We start from the raw sequence: 21,749 nt of genomic DNA on the forward strand, positions 1-21,749 counted from the left end.
GTCACTTCCTTTAGCTTTTGATTGGCTGCGTTTGTTGGTTCAGCAGTTGGGTGACCATTTTGAAATGTTGTAACATGTAATTTACCATGAATCTCAAGTGTTTTTTTACTTCACTGAAAATGCTACAGCAACAAAAATATTTTGACTTCACTGATATTCTCAGTTCTGTACACATTTCTGGCTTTACCATTCGATGTATTTTCTCGACAGGATGCAGATTTGTTTGGTTTCACAATACAGGCACTTAGCACTATGATACTAGTCCCCTTATTGTCTGTTTCCAGTTGACAGTTACCTCCCCTCTGTTCACTGTAACGTAAGAGAGTAGAGGCCAATGCTAGCTGGTGTTTTCCTTTGGACTGGAGGGGTTCTGTTCTCTTCTCAGTGAGTAATAGTCTCTCTGGGTGTTTGATTTGGACTGGGTTGTGTGTGTGTGTGTGTGTGTGTGTGTGTACAATAGGTTGTGTTGTGTGTGTCCTGTGTTAACTTCTCACCAGCCTCCCAAGCCCTTACTATGGACGTAGGCACTCCTGTGGCTGGGTTTGTAGCCATGGCCCACCCTGTGTTGATCTCTGTCTTTCTAACCCTCCCTCACTGTCTGTCTCCCTCCCTCACTGTCTGTCTGTCTGTCTCCATCTCTGTCTGTTTGTCTCCCTCCCTCCCTCACTGTCTGTCTCCCTCCCTCACTGTCTGTCTCCCTCCCTCTCTGTCTGTTTGTCTCCCTCCCTTTCTGTCTGTCTGTCTCCTTCTCTCTCTGTCTCTGTCTGTCTTTATGTTTGTCCGTCTACCGCCCCTCTCTGTCTCCGTCCCTCCTCCCTTCCTGCCTGTCTGTGACTCGCTCCCTGTTGTCCTCCCTCTCTGTCTGTCACCCTGTCTGTCTGTCTGTCTCCTCCCTCTCCTTCTCGCTCTATCTCTGTCTTTCTCCCTCCCTCCCCCTCCCTCCCCCTGCCTCCCTCTGTCAATGTAAATATTGGTAACACTTTACTCCCCTCTCCTTACAGAATGTCTATCATGTCCCCTCCCTCTCCTTACAGAATGTCTATCATGTCCCCTCCCTCTCCTTACAGAATGTCTATCATGTCCCCTCCCTCTCCTTACAGAATGTCTATCATGTCCCCTCCCTCTCCTTACAGAATGTCTATCATGTCCCCTCCCTCTCCTTACATAATGTCTATCATGTCCCCTCCCTCTCCTTACAGAATGTCTATCATGTCCCCTCCCTCTCCTTACAGAATGTCTATCATGTCCCCTCCCTCTCCTTACAGAATGTCTATCATGTGTCCTCCCTCTCCTTACAGAATGTTTATGTAACTATTAACCTCATCATGTCTTCTCCCCTCTTACAGAATATCTAATATGTCTCCTCCACTCTCCTTCCAGAATGTCTATGTAAATATCAACCGCATCATGTCTGTGGGGAACCGGCTGTTGGAGTCTGGGCACTACGCATCGCAGCAGATCCAGCAGATCTCAGGTCAGTTGGAGCAGGAGTGGAAGGCCTTCGCTGCTGCCCTGGACGAACGCTCCACCCTACTGGAGATGTCTGCTGCCTTCCACCTGAAGGTGGACCAGGTGAGGAGGAAGCACACACACACACACACACAACAACACTCGCACACACACATTGTGATTTTCCAGATTGAACAGGAAAGGGCCAAAACACTCTGACCCTCTACTACCTGTTCCAGCGGTGTGCTCCTACAGAGACCCACACTCTTGTTATTTTCCTCTCTCTGCCTCGATTTGCTCCCCCTCCTTTCTCCGTCTTTCATCACTTAAGCTTTTTCTTCCCGTCTGTCTTCCTTTCTCCTCCTCCCTCTCTGCATTCTTCTCTCTTCACCTCTATTGTAGTGCATGAGGTCAGGTTGAAACCAGATGTCCAGAGTAGCAGGGTGGGCAGTATTGTTATAGACTACATGTTTGTGTACCCTACTGTCCGCAAGGATTTGAAGCTACTCCATAGATTGAATCTTCCCCTGCTTTGGAAGAAGCTGTATTGTAAGCCCATATTCTATATGGACTTAGTTGTTGTCATGTGTTTTTCAACAAACTGATTCGTGTGGAGGTGTCGTATCGAGGTGATGTTTGGCTGTGTGCGGTTGGCATGTGAAGCTAAGTTTGAGTTATGTGCGTGTGTGTGTGTGTGTGTGTGTCTGTGTTTCTTTACCATGGTTCTAGACCTCTCTGTCAGTCTGGGGACGAACGGGGGGATGGTTGAGGTGAAACTCAAAGAGAGAGAGAGAGAGACGCACACACTGACATTTTTTTATGACATGATGCCTATGTCTTTTATCTCCGCTCTCTTCGTCCATTCATTTCTAGAATAATCACTTGTTTTGTATCATTATTATCCTGAAGTGCCTCTACTTTCTGTTCTACTTTCCTCTCCTCCTCTCCCTGGCCAGCTCCCACAGGAACAGATGAAAATAGTTCCTATCTCTTAATGGCATTGTAGTACGCTGCTGGGATGATGCAGAGATAATAATAATGTTAGCTAGGGCTGCCTGCAAGGCAATGTGTTGCTTTCGTCCCCTGCCATGAATGTGTAATTGACTGATATATAAAACAGACAGACAGACAGACAGACAGACAGACAGACAGACAGACAGACAGGGAGGGAGGGAGGGAGGGAGGGAGGGAGGGAGGGAGGGAGGCAGACAGAGACAGAGAGGGAGGGTTAGAGAGACAGACACAAGGACAATTATAAGTATTTTTCAATGCCTGTTTTTGCTATTTACACGTTTTTGTATTTTAGAAGAAGTGTTTTTGTGTGCGCTAGTTACTGTGGTAGTCATGACGTTATTTCAAGTAGTAGAACTAATGCGCTGTTGAGAATTACCACAATTTACCTTTAACCTTCTATAGGTTTTGGTCTCTTTTCTTTCTGTACCACACACCACCATGCACACACACCCTTGTGATTACCATTATAATGTGTGATCCTGTGTGTGTGTGTGTCCTCCAGTACATGGGTAATGTGGAGCCGTGGTGTAAGGCGTGTGGAGAAGGAGACCTGCCCTCTGAGCTACAGGACTTGGAGGACACCATCCACCATCACACAGGACTCTATGAGCACATCACCACTGCCTACTCTGAGGTACAATGGGGCCTGCAGTCACTACACATTCTAGTGCCCAGTGCTCATGTATTGAAGAGATTAGTTGGTGATTTAGCACTTTTTGTGTCGTCGTGCTTTAAAGTAAAATAAATAGCATCTGCAACATGCACTAAAGAAATCCTGCATAGATCCAATTCAGTTGTGTTTTCAAAGTTCATTGTCAACCTTTTCCTCACCTCACCTGGGATCTCTCCTATCTTCTCCTTTCCTCTCCAGGTGAGCCAAGACGGGAAGTCCCTATTGGACAAGCTGCAGCGGCCCCTGACCCCGGGTAGTGCTGATTCGCTGACGGCCTCAGCCAACTACTCCAAGGCGGTGCACCACGTACTGGACATCATCCACGAGGTGCTACACCACCAGAGACAACTGGAAAACATCTGGCAACACCGCAAGGTCCGGCTGCACCAGCGCCTGCAGCTCTGTGTCTTCCAACAGGACGTCCAGCAGGTACACATGCTCAGGAAGACGCAGGCACACACACACACACACACACACACACACACACACACACACACACACACACACACACACACACACACACACACACACACACACACACACACAGACACAAACATACACACAAACACACACAAACAAACATACATAATACACAGACACCTTACCATCATTGTCAGGGACCACTATAACTATTGTAGTGTTTTATTCATATAAAACCTGATTTTCATGCATGTTCTAAACTTAAGAGAACTGTGTTGTAATTTTGCGGGGTACATTTATCCATCTCCACTTTCTTCAAAGCGTTTTCAGTGGCTCCTGGGGTTTCTGAGTGAAAACGTATCTTTGTTAGTGGCTGACAGACCCTTGTGATTAGGACTGAGCTGGTTTCTACTTCTCTGTGCCCTGTGGACATGCTCGCTATTCTCTGTTTCTCTCTCTCTCTCTCTCTCTCTCTCTCTCTCTCTCTCTCTCTCTCTCTCTCTCTCTCTCTCTCTCTCTCTCTCTCCCTCTCTCTCTCTCTCTCTCTCCCTCTCTCTCTGTTTCTCTCTCTCCTGATACGTACTAGTTGCCATGGTAATCCAATGTACTGCCACGTAATGTGTTGCGTGTTCCATATGTCCCATAGAATGATGCGCTCTAAGAGGAGAGACCTTGAAAAACCACAATCAAAATCCTGTTTATTCTTCTATTCAGCAATAATAGTGAGATGAGGCAGCTGGCCACCCATCTGTTCAATAAATAATAAGGCCGTTATTAACTGAGATATATTATCACAGTCCATAGAAAGGCTGACACGTTGGTCTGTAGTGGATTATGGATTTCTTCATCCATGTTTCCTTATTAAAAGTACCAGGCTGTGTCCCAAATAACACCCTATTCCCTATATAGTGCACTACTTTTGACCAAAACCTTATGGACTAGAAATAGGGGGCCATTTGAGACGCAGACCCCGACTTGGCACAGTGATGCAGAGCAGAGGGTAGAGGGTGGGTCTGAACTGGGAAGGCATTATGTTATGGCAGCAGCCTTGAACAGAACAGGGCCGTCTGTAGAACTGTCCCAGACACAAAGTCCCAAAGCTCCCCCTTGTGGCGCAGCACATCAGATCAGTGCATACAGACCAATAATGTCCCTGTTCATAGGCTAGTAGTCACCACACCTGGGTTCAAATAGTATCTGTTTTCTTGCAAATGCTTCAAGCATTTAATTGAGCCTGCATGCAGTGCTGGGGGTGCATTTTTGGGACTAGCCTATTTAATTGGTTCCATTGTAGCCAGCACTCAGCCTCAACCAAACGCTCAACGTATCTGATTCCAAGTAGCGACTATCCTAAGGCCTATCACTGTACACAGATGTTGTCATCGAGCATGTGCTACATTTCTCTAGGGTCCTAATAACAGCCTTTATTAGACATGGCTCTGGCAAACCCTCTCTGTACCAGGGGTATTTCAGTCTCTCACTCTCGCCCCTGTGTGTGTGGGTGTGTGTGTGTGTGTGTGTTTGTGTGTGTGTGTGTGTGTGTGTGTGTGTGTGTGTGTGTGTGTGCAGGTGCTGGACTGGATAGAGAACCATGGTGAAGCCTTCCTCAGTAAGCATACCGGAGTGGGGAAGTCCCTACACAGAGCCCGGGCCCTGCAGAAGAGACACGAGGACTTTGAGGAGGTGGCCCAGGTGAGCTGGGACACACACACACAAAGAAAAAACGGTGAACTTATTCATTTATATATTATTAGTCATATGTTCATTAACTCTAAAAGTAACGTCCTCTCACTGTCAACTAAGTTTATTTTCAGCAAACTTAACATGTGTAAATATTTGTATGAACATAACAACATTCAGTAACTGAGACATAAACTGAACAAGTTCCACAGACATGTGACTAACAGAAATTGAATAATATGTCCCTGAACAAAGGGGGGGTCAAAATCAAAAGTAACAGTCAGTATCTGGTGTGGCCACCAGATGTTTTACATGTAAGTACTGCAGTGCATCTCCTCCTCATGGACTGAACCAGATTTGCCAGTTCTTGCAGTGAGATGTTACCCCACTCTTCCACCAAGACACCTGCAAGTTCCCGGACATTTCTGGAGAGAATGGCCCTAGTCCTCACCCTCCGATCCAACATGTCTAGACATGCTAAATGGGATTGAGATCCTGTCTCTTCGCTGGCCTTGGCAGAACACTGACATTCCTGTCTTGCAGGAAATCACGCACAGAACGAGCAGTATGGCTAGTGGCATTGTCATGCTGGAGGGTCATGTCAGGATGAGCCTGCAGGAAGAGTACCACATGAGGGAGGAGGATGTCTTCCCTGTAACGCACAGCGTTGAGATTGCCTGCAATGACAACAAGCTCAGTCCAATGATGCTGTGACACACCGCCCCAGACCATGACGGACCCTCCACCTCCAAATCGATCCCGCTCCAGAGTACAGGCCTCGACCATCACCCCTGGTGAGACAAAACTGCAACTCATCAACAAAGAGCACTTTTTGCCAATCCTGCCTGGTCCAGCGACGGTGGGTTTGTGCCCATAGGCGACGTTGTTGCCAATGATGTCTGGTGAGGACCTGCCTTACAACAGTCGTACAAGCCATCAGTCCAGCCTCTCTCAGCCTATTGCGGACAGTCTGAGCACTGATGGAGAGATTGTGAGTTCCTGGTGTAACTCGGGCAGTTGTTGTTGCCATCCTGTACCTGTCCCACAGGTGTGATGTTTGGATGTACCGATCCTGTGCAGGTGTTGTTACACGGGGACTGCCACTGCGAGGATGATCACCTGTCCCTCCTGTCTTAGGCGTCTCACAGTACGGACATTGCAATTTATTGCCCTTGCCACATCTGCAGTCTTCATGCCTCCTTGCAGCATGCCTAAGGCACGTTCTCGCAGATGAGCAGGGACCCTGGGCATCTTTCTTTTGGTGTTTTTCAGAGTCAGTAGAAAGACCTCTTTAGTGTCCTAAGTTTTCATAACTGTGACCTTAATTGCCTACCGTCTGTAAGCTGTTAGTGTCTTAACAACCGTTCCACAGGTGCATGTTCATGAATTGTTTATGGTTCATTGAACAAGCATGTGAAACAGTGTTTAAACCCTTTATAATGAAGATCTGTGAAGTTATTTGGATTTCTACGAATTATCTTTGAAAGACAGGGTCCTGAAAAGGGGACATTTCTTTTTTTGCTGAGTTTATAATTACCTGTAATGTGGCAGTCCGCATAATGTCTCTTCTAATGTCCCCCTATCCAGAACACCTATACTAACGCTGACAAGCTGCTGGAGGCAGCAGAGCAGCTGGCCCAAACAGGAGAATGTGATCCAGAGGAGATCTACCAGGCAGCCCACCAGCTAGAGGACCGCATTCAGGACTTTGTACGTCGCGTGGAGCAACGTAAGGTCCTCCTGGACATGTCTGTGGCCTTCCATACTCACGTCAAAGAGGTACGAGCCTGGGTCCCCTTATAGGCTTATACAGTAGATCTGTACCTGTTGAAAAACAGTACTAATGAAAGTTATTGTTGTATTTGATCTACAGTATGTCTTTAGTCAGGGCTATGGCTCAGAGTCTACTAAATTGCATGAATCTGAGTGTGAAACGACTTTAAACCCTTTTAACTATTAAAGGGTGGTTGTTGTCCTTGATGATCTTTATGGCCTTCTGTGACATCAGGTGGTGTAGGTGTCCTGGAGGGCAGGTAGTTTGCCCCTGGTGATGCGTTGTGCAGACCTTACTACCCTCTGGAGAGCATTACGTTTGTGGGCGGAGCAGTTGCCATACCAGGCATTGATACAGCCCGACAGGATGCTCTCGATTGTGCATCTGTAAAAGTTTGTGAGTGAAGAGGCGTTGTCTTCACCACACTGTCTGTGTGGGTGGACCGTTTCAGTTTGTCCGTGATGTGTATGCGGAGGAACTTAAAACTTTCCACCTTCTCCACTACTACAAATGCAAATGCAGCTACTTTGTTGTTATTCTGGCTACACTGTTTGATGTGACTGTAAGTTAGCCGTTATTGGCTAGCTAGCAAGCAAGGCATAAGAATGTTGCCAGCCAATGGAATGTTTAGGACAAACGACTGGGTCGCGTCCATGGATACAGAACAAAAAGACTTAGATTTGGGTATGTCATTTTAGGCAAAAAAATGTTTAAAGGGGCGGATCCTTAAGAGTGGGTTGCGTCTCTGGCAACCGAACCGATAGAATGAACGACCAGCCAGCTTGGGTAGCAACCCTAGATTTGAGTCGGAACTATATCTTGTGGCAGTATGAATAAATTCATCAAAATAATATTTTAATTAAAATATGTAAATCATCATTTGAACATGTCGGTAACCCGTAATATAAAAGTGATAATGCCCTCGAAGCCGGTGTTTGGAGTATAAATTGGCACGGTTTGCCGGCACTCTAACAACACCCGTGCATGACTCTGACACTGACATATAGGCATCTTTTCCTGAGCGTAACACACATCTCCAACAGCCTAAACACAGTGCCTTCCTCCCCCTCTACTCTCTTCCACTAGACTAGAGCCTCTAGCTATTGCCACAATTTAAGAAGCTGTTCTGTTTCTGAAATACCTTCTATTCAAAGCTGTAATTTGTCATGCCTTTATTTGTGGTGAAGAGTACGTGTGTGTTGTGTTTGAAAGGTTTCCCTTGTAAGAAGGCAGACCTTTGGAATGAGTGTTTCTTCCCATTGTTCAATGTTGTGGCTGAGAGAGAGGTGGCAGTTTTACCTATAGAGGTGGTTCTTCACTGTAGTCTCCTAAAAACAACATGAAGCTTTTATGAGAATGTTAACTTGCAATCTGTGTTGTTTCAATCAATGTCATTCGTTTAGGCATTAATGAACAGCATTAACCTTTCTGTAAAGTTCTCTCACGTCACCCCGCTCCTCCGCTCTCTCCACTGGCTTCCAGTTGAAGCTCGCATCCGCTACAAGACCATGGTGCTTGCCTACGGAGCTGTGAGGGGAACGGCACCTCACTACCTCCAGGCTCTGATCAGGCCCTACACCCAAACAAGGGCACTGCGTTCATCCACCTCTGGCCTGCTCGCCTCCCTACCACTGAGGAAGTACAGTTCCCGCTCAGCCCAGTCAAAACTGTTCGCTGCTCTGGCCCCCAATGGTGGAACAAACTCCCTCACGACGCCAGGACAGCGGAGTCAATCGCCACCTTCCGGAGACACCTGAAACCCCACCTCTTTAAGGAATACCTAGGATAGGATAAAGTATCCCTCACCCCCCCCCCCCCCCCCCTTAAAAGATTTAGATGCACTATTGTAAAGTGGCTGTTCCACTGGATGTCATAAGGTGAATGCACCAATTTGTAAGTCGCTCTGGATAAGAGCGTCTCCTAAATGACTTAAATGTAAAATGTAAATGTGTAAAGGTTCTGTGCCAGTGCGCTGTACTTTACTCTGCGTGCTGATATTGATATCATCTTTACAGTGCATGACTCACACAGTGGTTGGTGGTGGCCTGATATTCATATGAATTCATCATTTCTTTTATGTGTCCATATGGTGTAATAATACCCATCTGTTGTATAGAGGTGGTTGGATTAGGCCAAGTTCCAACTTTCCTCCTCTGTTCTTAGCCAGTGTCGTGTTTGCCTGTCCTTGTGTGTTATTATAGAAAAATAGAGCTGTATGAACTGGAACAAAACACATTTTTGGTTTCAAATGGCATACTATTCCCTACATAGCACACTTATTTTGAAAAGGGCCCTACGGGAGCTGGTCAAAAGTAGTGCACTATATAGGGAAAGGGTGGCATTTGGGATGCAAAGAAAAAAAAGCGGTGGGTAGTAGATTGGGCAGGGAGGGTCCGACATGCTGGTACGGGTGCTTTGGTTTGGGCCACCATGCCAATATAACCAGATGGTTAATCCTGCCACAATGACTCAATGCAGCTCCCTCCTTCACTCCTCTTTCTCTCCCTCTCTCCTCTGCTTTTCATTTGTCCATCTTTACCTGCCTCTCTGTGTGATAGCAGTCTTCTCCTTTACCTTTCTAGTGTGTTTGTACCGTAACAAGTTGCTCTCGTGTGATTGGCCGGCAGACCTCTTACTGTATTTCTGATTGGCCGCCTGGGTTGTCTGTCACTGTGTGCCCATGCAGCTGTGGACGTGGTTGGAGGAGCTGCAGAAGGAGCTGCTGGACGATGTGTATGCTGAGTCTGTGGAGGCGGTGCAGGACCTGATCAAACGCTTCGGCCAGCAGCAACAGACCACCCTGCAGGCCACTGTCAACGTCATCAAGGAGGGAGAGGACCTCATCCAGCAGCTCAGGTAGCTCACAGCGCACTCATCCTCTATCCTAAATCCACCCCTTCTAGCCCCTACCTGCCATAGAAATATCCTACTCCCTCTACTTTTGTAGATCTGAGCTAATTCACCAAGTAATAAAGGTTGTTTATTTAGAGCTGTGCAGCGTTGTAGAGCAGTATTACTGTCCCTCTCATCTGCATTTACCCTCCCATTAAGAGACATTGATAGCAGCACTGCACGCTACTAACTGGCAACAGAGGTGCATTTGAAGCTTCTAAGAGCATGCCGTCTAACACATAATTAAACTCTGCTAGCTGTTCCACCACCTACCATGTTACATGTCGTTCATGATATTGAAAGGAGTGTATTTAATGTGTTTGTTGACCTATCTAAGCTCTGACTCCGGCCTCCACACAGGGACTCTGCTATCTCCAGTAACAAGACTCCCCACAACAGCTCCATGGCCCACATCCAGAGTGTCCTACAGCAGCTGGACGAGGCCCAGGCTCAGATGGAAGACCTGTTTCAGGAGAGGAAGATCAAACTGGAACTCTTCCTGCAGCTACGCATCTTCGAGAGGGACGCCATCGACGTAAGTGGCCCCCATGTCCATAAAGTTCAGATCGATCAATCAACCAATCTATCATGTCCTCTATTGGCTGTATCTGACCGGTGTCGTTTCCAGAGATTGAATGTATCACAGTCAGTGTTTCTGTAGTAGTTTTATCTGATAGTGTAAGGCCTTCAGTCCCTGCTGAGAGAATCAAAGGACTATTTCTGCTGCTGCTGTTGTTCTAATCTCTCTCTTTCCTGTTACACCATCAAAGGACTGAAGCAGTACAGTGGTTGATTAATGATATGGATTCACATGCCAGAAATGAAGCATTTAACTACAGCAGCCTTTGAAATGATAAAGCCTGAACCACTGATATTCATGAAGAAATCATCCCCCTTTCTGGGAAGTTATTGTACTGAGGTGATGACTCATTTAAGGCTGTGTGTGTGTGTGTGTGTGTGTGTGTGTGTGTGTGTGTGTGTGTGTGCGCACGCGCGTTTGTTGTGGTGCAATAACAGGGTCATCGGATAGAGGAGGAGGACGTTTAGTTTTTCGGCACATTAAGTAGACTACAGTGCAGTTTGACATTACAACAAATCACGACATTGCATTCCTATTTCTATTAATTTTCTCATAAAGATGTCTCACATGTTTCTCCCAAGTGGAAACCTACAGTCAGTAAAATATCGACCCGTGTTTGGCACACACTGCCTTTTGCCTGTCTGCACATGCAGCCCATCTCACACTGAGGTGTAATGTCACAATAGTAGTGCAGCAGTCACACTAGTCTGTGTGGTAAGAGACCACAGCCAGACTGGTACAGTATTTTCACCTCAGACGTGCAGCACAGTAAAGCCTTCACATTAGCTGTGATCTGTGGGAGGGACGGAGCGGTATGTCAGTCAGTCAGTCAATATGACACAGGAGAGAGGGAGGGAGAGGTTGTTTTCCCTCTTACTCCTCCTCTTCACAGCCCTGAGATGCTGTTCCTTCTTGGCTGAGGGGTTAGGCAGCAACCTGGTTCAGGTTCAGGTTTGAGGTGAGGCAGAGGCATGGCACGCAGTGTCCCAGTCACGCCCAGAGGAGGATTCCTGTCCTTACGGAGCCAGTCTCTTCTCCACGAGCCAGGAGGAGCGAAAGATGGTGTGTGTACTTAGACTCAGAGAGGTGTTTCTACTCTGCTTTGTGAGAGCAGCCCGGCCCGGTAAGTGGCTCCTGGCGCCTGGGAACGGAGGGAACGGGAGAGAAGAGGAGAGTGGCAGGGGAAGAAAAGATGTTAGAAGGACTAAAGGCTTGTGGTATTTATGCCTGGGATCTTTGCCTCGCTGTCATTCAGCCTTCTGTAATGTGCTTATGACTTAAGTGAATATGACTCCTACAGAACAGCCAGTAAGACATTTTCAAGAGAGATTAGTGAGTTTGTGATTTTTGTAGCACTTTAGACTGGATCGTAATGTTTTCAGAAGGGTTTTTGATAGGGCTAGGAATTGCCAGGGAACTCAATATACAATATTATCACATTTACATTACATTTACATTTAAGTCATTTAGCAGACGCTCTTATCCAGAGCGACTTACAAATTGGATGCAATACTTATTATCACGATATTTAGGTGCCGATGCAATATGTGTTGCGATTCTCACTATTCTATATGTATTGAGATTCTTACTATTCTATATGTATTGAGATTCTCACTATTCTATATGTATTGAGATTCTCACTATTCTATATGTATTGAGATTCTTACTATTCTATATGTATTGAGATTCTTACTATTCTATATGTATTGAGATTCTTACTATTCTATATGTATTGAGATTCTCACTATTCTATATGTATTGAGATTCTTACTATTCTATATGTATTGAGATTCTTACTATTCTATATGTATTGAGATTCTCACTATTCTATATGTATTGAGATTCTTACTATTCTATATGTATTGAGATTCTTACTATTCTATATGTATTGAGATTCTCACTATTCTATATGTATTGAGATTCTTACTATTCTATATGTATTGAGATTCTTACTATTCTATATGTATTGAGATTCTCACTATTCTATATGTATTGAGATTCTTACTATTCTATATGTATTGAGATTCTCACTATTCTATATGTATTGAGATTCTCACTATTCTATATGTATTGAGATTCTCACTATTCTATATGTATTGAGATTCTCACTATTCTATATGTATTGAGATTCTCACTATTCTATATGTATTGAGATTCTCACTATTCTATATGTATTGAGATTCTCACTATTCTATATGTATTGAGATTCTTACTATTCTATATGTATTGAGATTCTTACTATTCTATATGTATTGAGATTCTCACTATTCTATATGTATTGAGATTCTTACTATTCTATATGTATTGAGATTCTCACTATTCTATATGTATTGAGATTCTTACTATTCTATATGTATTGAGATTCTCACTATTCTATATGTATTGAGATTCTCACTATTCTATATGTATTGAGATTCTTACTATTCTATATGTATTGAGATTCTCACTATTCTATATGTATTGAGATTCTCACTATTCTATATGTATTGAGATTCTCACTATTCTATATGTATTGAGATTCGATACTGGGATTTTATTGCGATTTGATGTTCCAAACATATTGCTCACCATACTGTATGTCTGCTGCAGAGGGACAAGTAGAGAGACATGAGAAAACAAGTGTTGATCAGTCATGGAAATAAAGGTGCTGAAAACAAATTGGCTCCCAATTTAAAAAGAAGATGGAGAACAAGGTATGAAGGAAAAATACTGGAGTTTTGGTGCAGGTACAGCCAACTAGTGCACAAATAATATTGGCATATTGTCAAAACGATATAGTATGATATATTGTCAAAAAACAATAAACCGATATGTAACTGTATCGACTTTCCCCATCACTAGGTTTTGAGCAGAATTTAGGATAAATAATCTTGGAAGTACAGATATCTTTTGATGTCGTATGCACATGTCTTTAGATGGTTGTTAGTACATGCTTGCTGAATACTTTGTGTCCACAGAGCAACTATTACCTGTAGAGGTCGACTGATTAATCGTAATGGCCAATTAATTAGGCCGATTTCAAGTTATCGGAAATCTGTATATATATATTTTTTTACACCTTTATTTAATATTTATTTAACAAGGCAAGTCAGTTAAGAACACATTCTTATTTTCAATGACGGCCTAGGAACTGTGGGTTAACTGCCTCGTTCAGGGGCAGAACTGTACGATTTTCACCTTGTCAGCTCGGGGGATCCAATCTTGCAACCTTACAGTTAACTAGTCCAAAGCAATAACGACCTGCCTCTCTCTCGTTGCACTCCACAAGGAGACTGCCTGTTACGCGAATGCGGTAAGCCAAGGTAAGTTGCTAGCTTGTTAAACTTATCTTACAAAAAACAATCAATCAATCATAATCACTAGTTAACTACACATGGTTGATGATATTACTAGATATTATCTAGCGTGTCCTGCGTTGCATATAATCTGACTTAGCATACAAGTATCTAAGTATCTGACTGAGCAGTGGTAGGCAGAAGCAGGCATTCATTCAAACAGCACTTTCGTGCGTTTTGCCAGCAGCTCTTCGTTGTGCATCAAGCATTGCGCTGTTTATGACTTCAAGCCTATCAACTCCCGAGATGGGGCTGGTGTAACCGAAGTGAAATGGCTGGCTAGTTAGCGCGCGCTAATAGCGTTTCAAACGTCACTCGCTCTGAGCCTTGGAGTGGTTGTTCCCCTTGCTCTGCATGGGTAACGCTGCTTCGAGGGTGGCTGTTGTCGTTGTGTTCTTGGTTCGAGCCCAGGGAGGGGCGAGGAGAGGGACAGAAGCTATACAGTTACACTGGCAATACTAAAGTGCCTATAAGAACATCCAATAGTCAAAGGTTAATGAAATACAAATGGTATAGAGGGAAATAGTCCTATAATTCCTATAATAACTACAACCTAAAACTTCTTACCTGGGAATATTAAAGACTCATGTTAAAAGGAACCACCAGCTTTCATATGTTCTCATGTTCTGAGCAAGGAACTTAAACGTTAACTTTCTTACATAGCACATATTGCACTTTTACTTTCTTCTCCAACACTTTGTTTTTGCATTATTTAAACCAAATGAACACGTGTCATTATTTATTTGAGGCTAAATTGATTTTATTGATGTATTATTTTAAGTTAAAATAAGTGTTCATTCAGTATTGTTGTAATTGTCATTATTACAAATAAATAAAATAAGAAAATCGGACGATTAATCGGTATCGTCTTTTTTGGTCCTCCAATAATCGGTATCGGCGTTGAAAAATCCTAATCGGTCGACCTCTAATTACCTGTACATTACACTGTTGACGTTACCTTGTCTGCTTTGCTGTTTTGTTAGACTCTTCTTTTTCATATCTTAAAGCAGTGTTTTAATGAGGTTTCATCAGACCTTTCTGTTATGACAGTTGTTGTTGGCTGTTTGCCTTGTGCAAAGAATGGTCCGTTCTCAACCTCAGAAGTGCAGTATAAATAATGGTGTTTGTGCCTGTCTGTGGTAGCAGCCATGACTCTCTCTCATATTGTCAAAACAAGAGAAGAACTGTTCTGAGGCGGTGTAGATCTCAGTATTACAGCTTCTTGGATTATGAAATTACAGATATTTGGTTGACCGTACAGGTTGCTTACTATAGAGCTCTGTCGCATGTTTCAATCAAAAACCCTCTCAAAGATAGACAGAAAATACTTCTGCCAAAGAACTACTATTGCATGTTGATAATCATGAGAAGTCAACAATCCACATCTATATATCTCCAAAGGTCTATGTTTTGTTTATGTGGAAAACTATTATCATACTATGTTGATCCAGTTATCAGATTGCTTAGGCTAGCTGATAAAGGCTTGCCTTGCTGTTACATTATCTCCAGGTTAAGATCTTAAACAGTGATCAGTGATGGATTAGCATATGGATCACAGCTGAAGGGAGTTTGTGGTTAAGTACTACCGCGTTTTAGTCTCTGACTTGTACATTAACAGTGAGAGTGTACACTACTAAGCCCCCTGTAGCCCTTCCATGAAGCAGCCATACGCTCAGTGAGTAAAAGCTAGCCCTATAGCCCTTACCACATGGAACCCTCCCCTCCACCTCCTCACTCACATGTTCTCCCCCAGAGAACAATACAGTACAGTACAGTACTAGATAATACAGTAAAGTACAGTACTAGATAATACAGTACAGTACTAGATAATACTATACAGTAAAGTACAGTAATGCACTAGATGATACAGTACAGTACTAGATAATACAGTACAGTACTAGATCATACAGTACAGTACAGTACTAGATAATACAGTACAGTACTAGATAATACCATACAGTAAAGTACAGTAATGCACTAGATGATACAGTACAGTACTAGATAATACAGTACAGTACTAGATAATACAGTACAGTACTAGATCATACAGTACAGTACAGTACTAGATAATACAGTACAGTACTAGATAATACAGTAGGGAAAGGGAAAGGGGGATACCTAGTCAGGTTACCTAGTCCAACTGAATGTATTCAACTGAAATGTGTCTTCCACATTTAACCCAACCCTTCTGAATCAGAGCGTTGCGGGGGGCTGCCATAATCGACATCCACGTCTTCAGCACCCGGGGAACAGTGGGTTAACTGCCTTGCTCAGATTTGGACCTTTTCAGCTCGGGGATTCGATCCAGTAACCTTTCGGTTACTGGCCCAACGCTCTAACCAGTAAAGTACAGTACTAGATAATACAATACTAGATAATACAGTAGAGTACAGTACCTCATAATACAGTACAGTACAGTACTAGATAATACTGTACAGTACAGCCGGAGCCTGAGGAGCAGAGCAGAGGGTGCAGAGGGCCATCCAGAGGAAATTAAATGGCACAGTGGAGAGAATCAATAATTATTTGTTTCGCAGTACTGCGGTTTGGATTTGAACATTTTCCAATTCCTGACTCGGAACCCTGTCATTCTCTCGTTCCTTTTCTGACTCCTCTTCTCTTCTTCATTGTCTGATGCCTTGAGATTTGATTTCACTACTCATGTGAATGGATGCAGGCAGCTGTATGAGCCTCTCAATTTCATCCCAGTCATTTCTTTTTTACTACGTCAGCTGGATAGCCAGCCATCGCTTTAGTTCATGACCCGTATTACTTTTCCATAGTTTCCCCTCGACGACCATCACTCTGGATGCCTTGAATTTCCATCGGCCACATTCTTTACATTTAGCTCTTCAGTATGTGGCTGAGCAGCAGCTGAATGGGATTGTGATCCATGTGTGAAATGGAGACTAGTGCCAGCATGTCTCTCTCTGAGGCATCAGGAAAGCGATTCTGTAAAACAGACAGTGAATTTGTATAATATAAAGACAAATTGAAATAGTAAGCTAGTTATTGTGAGCAGCCATGATATTTCGGATCGGTTTGGCATCAAAAATAATCACCACCCGGCATCTTCCCTCTTGGTCCTTGGTTACTACATTGATTGATTGATTTTGATTTCACTCCAATGAATTTAAAGGTAAGACCAGTCAGGCCCAGCCCACACTGGCATCACAGAGAAAAGACTGACAGAGTACCCATCACTGTGCCAAGGTGGATGGGCGTCATGATTCACCCTCCTTCAGCAAGTGTGTCTGGGTGGGTCCTTAAACAAGTGCTAACATCACAGGCAGACGCTCCATCTACAGTGTTGCCTACAGTCATGCCAGCTAGTCTGGGTAGTCCCTCTATAACCAAGGGAGAAGTGTATCATTCTAGGGAACACTAAACACTTAGCTACTGTCTCGAAGATCAGCTTGGCTGGTGTTTTGATATCATTACAAATCCTTTCATTCTGACGCCGATTTATTGTAAAGTGGCTGTTCCACTGGATGTCATAAGGTGAATGCACCAATTTGTAAGTCGCTCTGGATAAGAGCGTCTGCTAAATGACTTAAATGTAAATGTTTCCACCCCTCTCAGGTCATATTCCACCTAGAGGGTTGGAATAATCATCTGTGTGTGTTTGTACATATGTTTGTCCTGTACGTGCTGTCACCTTTATTTCAAACTCATTTACAGTGATCCCTGTGATCAGTGTTTCTATGTCTATTAGTACACTTCCATTACAGTAGATATTTTGTTGCTGCAGTTGATAGTTTGAGTATCTATAGATCCTCTATCGAGGACTATCCAAATGAAGTGTTAGCCCTTGTCCTTCCCTCACACACTCCCAGATCATCTCAGACCTGGAGTCGTGGAATGAGGAGCTGTCCCAGCAGATGGGTGAGTTTGATACAGAGGACCTGACGTTGGCAGAGCAGAGGCTCCAGCACCATGCTGACAAGGCCCTCACCATGAACAACCTGACCTTCGACGTCATCCACCAGGGACAGGAGCTGCTGCAGTACGTTACAGAGGTCCAGGCCAGCGGTGAGTAGTGGAGAAACGGATGCACACACACATGCACCTTTTCTGTCGTACACTCACACACACCGACACATCGGATGGGCCAAAGCGCTGCTGTTGCTGCTGCCAGGGCCGATGAGCTGTAAGCCAGGCCGGGTCAGCTCAGCGTTGTGGGTGAGGAGATAGGGAGAGGGGAGGACTGGGGAGGGCCGTTTAACCCAGCTATCAGACGCTGGAGAACTCGGCACAGTAGCGGCAGCAGGCCAAGGCCAGACGAGCAGATTTCACGGTAATCCTATGAACTCATGTCGCTGAGTAAAACCACTAGGCAGTGCTGCAGGACGACAGGCTGCATTGGCACACACACACACACACGTCAATGACGACATGCACAGAGGAGATTTTGCATAATCAGAATGCATTCCAGAGCAGTTCTCTCCTGGACCCCAAAGAGACAGACACACAGTGCTTCTATGACACACAGACTCTGTACTCCATGCAGCCCAATGCAGGTCTGGAACACAGGAGTGAAATGTAAGTAATATAATGTTAATGGCAGATTCAATCCTGTGTGTCTGACTGTCTGGCCATATGGCGTTACTGATGTATGTCTGTATGCTTACCTAACTGCCAATCTTTTACATGTAGTCGAGAATGATTGTCTTGTATGAGGAGAGAGAGACCTTGCTTCTCTCTTTTAATATTTTTGTTAGGATTGGGTTGCGTAATGGCTCTTGTTCTTTGTGTTGTTTTCAGGATTTGCTAAAGTAGCTGATGAGCTCCCCCTCTTTCTTCTTCCTTCTCACTCTCCTTCTCTGTCTCCCTCTGTTTCTCTCTCTCTTTTCTCTCTCTCTCTTTCTCTCTCTTGTTCTATCTCTCTCTCCCCCTCTCTCTCTGTCCAGGTGTGGAGTTGCTGTGTGACAGGGATGTGGACATGGCTACACGTGTTCAGGACCTGCTGGAGTTCCTCCATGAGAAGCAGCAGGAGCTGGACGTGGCGGCCGAGCAGCACAGGAGGCACCTGGAACAGTGTGTCCAGCTACGCCACCTTCAGGCCGAGGTCAAACAGGTAAACATACGTCATTCTCCCTCCCCCTCTCTCTCCTACTTGTGTTCTCTCTCTCTCTCTCTTACTTTTGACTTTTGCTCTCACTTGTGGTCTCTCTCTCTCTCTCTCTCTCTCTCGCTCTCTCTCTCTCTCTCTCTCTCTCTCTCTCTCTCTCTCTCTCTCTCCTACTTGTGTTCTCTCCCTCTCTCTTACTTTTGACTTTTGCTCTCACTTGTGGTCTTTCTCTCTCTCTCTCTCTCTCTCTCTCTCTCTCTCTCTCTCTCTCTCTCTCTCTCGCTCTCTCCCTCCCTCTCTCTCGTGTGCTCTCTCTCTCTCCCACTCTCTCTCTTTCTCTCTCTCTCTCATGTGTTCTCTCTATCTCTCTCCTACTTGTGTTTCTCTCTCTCTCTCTCCTACTTGTGTTCTCTCCCTCTCTCTTACTTTTGACTTTTTCTCTCACTTGTGGTCTTTCTCTCTCTCTCTCTCTCTCTCTCTCTCTCTCTCTCTCTCTCTCTCTCGCTCTCTCCCTCCCTCTCTCTCGTGTTCTCTCTATCTCTCTCCTACTTGTGTTTCTCTCTCTCTCTCTCCTACTTGTGTTCTCTCCCTCTCTCTTACTTTTGACTTTTGCTCTCACTTGTGGTCTTTCTCTCTCTCTCTCACACTCGCTTTCTCACTTTTTCTCTCTTTCATTTGCACCCTCTCTCACTCCCTTACTCACACAGTCTTTCTGTCTCTTTCTCTTTCGTTCTTTCTTTTTCTCTTTCCAAGTACAGTAATGAACGTGGGATGATAACCATGAGATGCTGTTGTTGTGAAATAAGTGATTGTGTATTATTTTGTAAAGAGCACGTGATTATGAATAGATTACTTTCTGTGCATGTAATGTTAAGCGTGAAATGCTTTTCCAAGCAGATGTATTTACATCTACGGGGTTGATTCTATTAGATTGTACAACGGGAAATATGAGACCAGTCGATATGGTCCTGACTTATGGCATTGACCATTTACAGTATATTCTAGAATATCTTCACTGAGTCACTTTCATTTCGGAGTCTGGAACCCCTTGGCGACAGGGGTTCGAGCCCCGACTGTCTGTGTCCTTAACCACTTTCTGTACCCCTCTCCAGGTCTATCTCCCACTCTGTACTTACACCTGTCCTGTCAGAAAACAATCAAATACTTAAGGGGATTGGAACCCAGATCTTCTTCAAATGAAATACAAATATAAAGACAGTTAAGATAGATAAAACCTCAATGGCCAATAAATATATCAGTTAGCATCTCTTCTCTGCATTAATAGCAACATCTTTCTTATGTTCTATTCTATCTGAACTAAACTGGCCAGCAGTCGCTCTCTGAAAGACTGAAACACTGCAATATGTGCTGGGAAAGTAGAGCAGTCCTTTAGAGATGACCAACGGCCCGAAAATGAGGAAAAAGAGAAACTAGGCCAGCAGGAGCATCATCTGTTAATCTTATTCTGTTTACTCATTTATTTCATTTTCCTCATTCAGTCATTGTTGTAGAGCGAGAGATTACCCGTGTCCTGGAAGGGAAGAGAGGCCTATGTGTGTTTTTGTGGCTATAAGCTGAGAGAGCAGGCCAGTTAGAATACAGCAGTAGTTGTTCTATCTGTCTGTTACTCACTGAGCAGCGTTTAGCCTCTTCCCTCACACAGCCGCTATGCTGAGCTAGGAGTTTGGCAGCAGTGATAGCACAGAGCATGTGTCAGATACACAGCAGGTGAGCAGTGCTGACTCAGAGCGGAGCCCGGAGGAGGAGACGGTGTGGAATCCTCCCTGGGGCCTCTGGCAGGCCGTCCCTGTGAGGACAAGGAGGAGGGTGGAAGGGGAGAGGTGGGGAGGCGAAAGTGCCGGGGGTGACGCGTCACAGCTGACTTGACCTTGCCCTGATGCTTGATGTATTCCCTGTGTGTGTGTGTGTGTGTGTGTGTGTGTTTCAGGTGCTGGGTTGGATCCGTAATGGAGAGTCCATGCTGAATGCAGGTCTGATCACAGCCAGCTCTCTACAGGAGGCAGAACAGCTACAGAAGGAACACGAGCAATTCCAACATGCCATAGAGGTAACTCTCTGTTCCATCTCTCTCATGTATTCCTCTTCTTCTCCATCCCTCTCCACTCCTTCTCTTCCTCCTCTTCTTTTCCTCCCTCCATGACCCTGGCCGTGACCCCACTCTCCGGGGATGTCTCAGGGAGAGTGGGATATGTAAAAAACACACTTCCGATTCAAACATGCGTATTAATTCACACTTGTACATGTGTGAAATAGGACAAATATAAACACCCAGCAAATTCTTATTATTTTCCTCATCTCCATCCCCCTCCTACTCCTCTCCTCTCCTCCTTCTCTCTCATTCTCCTCATCCTCTTCCTTCCTTCTACCCTCCTCCTACACACCTCAGTAAAAACCCAAACCTCCCCCACTCCTCTTTTCATCCTCTATTGGTCATTAATCACCCCCCTCTCTGATTTCACCAGAACCAGACCCCTGTTTTCACCCCAGAACATGTTTCCTTTGAACTCTTCTGAGCAGGGCTCATTTTAAATGCAGCCGTACTGTATAAAGGACTACATTCTGCAGGGCTGAGATTATGCAGGAAGGTTTCTGGAGTCATCTACTCACTGTGGAAGGAGAGGAAAAAACCCTGTTGGAGAGTATTAGTCCCAGTTACTCAATCGATTTGATTATGGTATTGTAATGATATTGTCTAATTCTGTGGGGTGTTAACAGTCATGGTAGCAGAAGACTCACACAGTATGTAACACTCAGACTCCTTTCCTGTAGCCGTAGCCTCCAATCACATCCCTCTGTGTTCTTGTGAACATTTGAAGATGTTAATGTGAACAATATTCATG

General features: G+C 44.5%; 1 protein-coding gene across 4 annotated transcripts in view; it reads left to right on the forward strand.

Moving 5' to 3' along the window:
• The window catches only part of LOC115142196 (triple functional domain protein-like), a 168,928-nt gene that overhangs the window by 81,070 nt on the left and 66,109 nt on the right, over nt 1-21,749 (forward strand). For all 4 annotated transcript variants that reach the window (XM_065028032.1, XM_065028033.1, XM_065028035.1 and 1 more), the window contains 10 exons: nt 1,381-1,572; nt 2,966-3,097; nt 3,335-3,565; nt 5,126-5,248; nt 6,824-7,015; nt 9,697-9,866; nt 10,263-10,437; nt 17,654-17,849; nt 18,728-18,894; nt 20,837-20,956. In XM_065028032.1, the coding sequence (XP_064884104.1) occupies nt 1,381-1,572; nt 2,966-3,097; nt 3,335-3,565; nt 5,126-5,248; nt 6,824-7,015; nt 9,697-9,866; nt 10,263-10,437; nt 17,654-17,849; nt 18,728-18,894; nt 20,837-20,956 (1,698 nt within the window). The remainder of the gene's footprint in view (nt 1-1,380; nt 1,573-2,965; nt 3,098-3,334; nt 3,566-5,125; nt 5,249-6,823; nt 7,016-9,696; nt 9,867-10,262; nt 10,438-17,653; nt 17,850-18,727; nt 18,895-20,836; nt 20,957-21,749) is intronic.

The sequence above is a fragment of the Oncorhynchus nerka genome, linkage group LG14 (genome assembly GCF_034236695.1).
Source record: "Oncorhynchus nerka isolate Pitt River linkage group LG14, Oner_Uvic_2.0, whole genome shotgun sequence".
Classification (NCBI taxonomy): Eukaryota; Metazoa; Chordata; class Actinopteri; order Salmoniformes; family Salmonidae; genus Oncorhynchus; species Oncorhynchus nerka.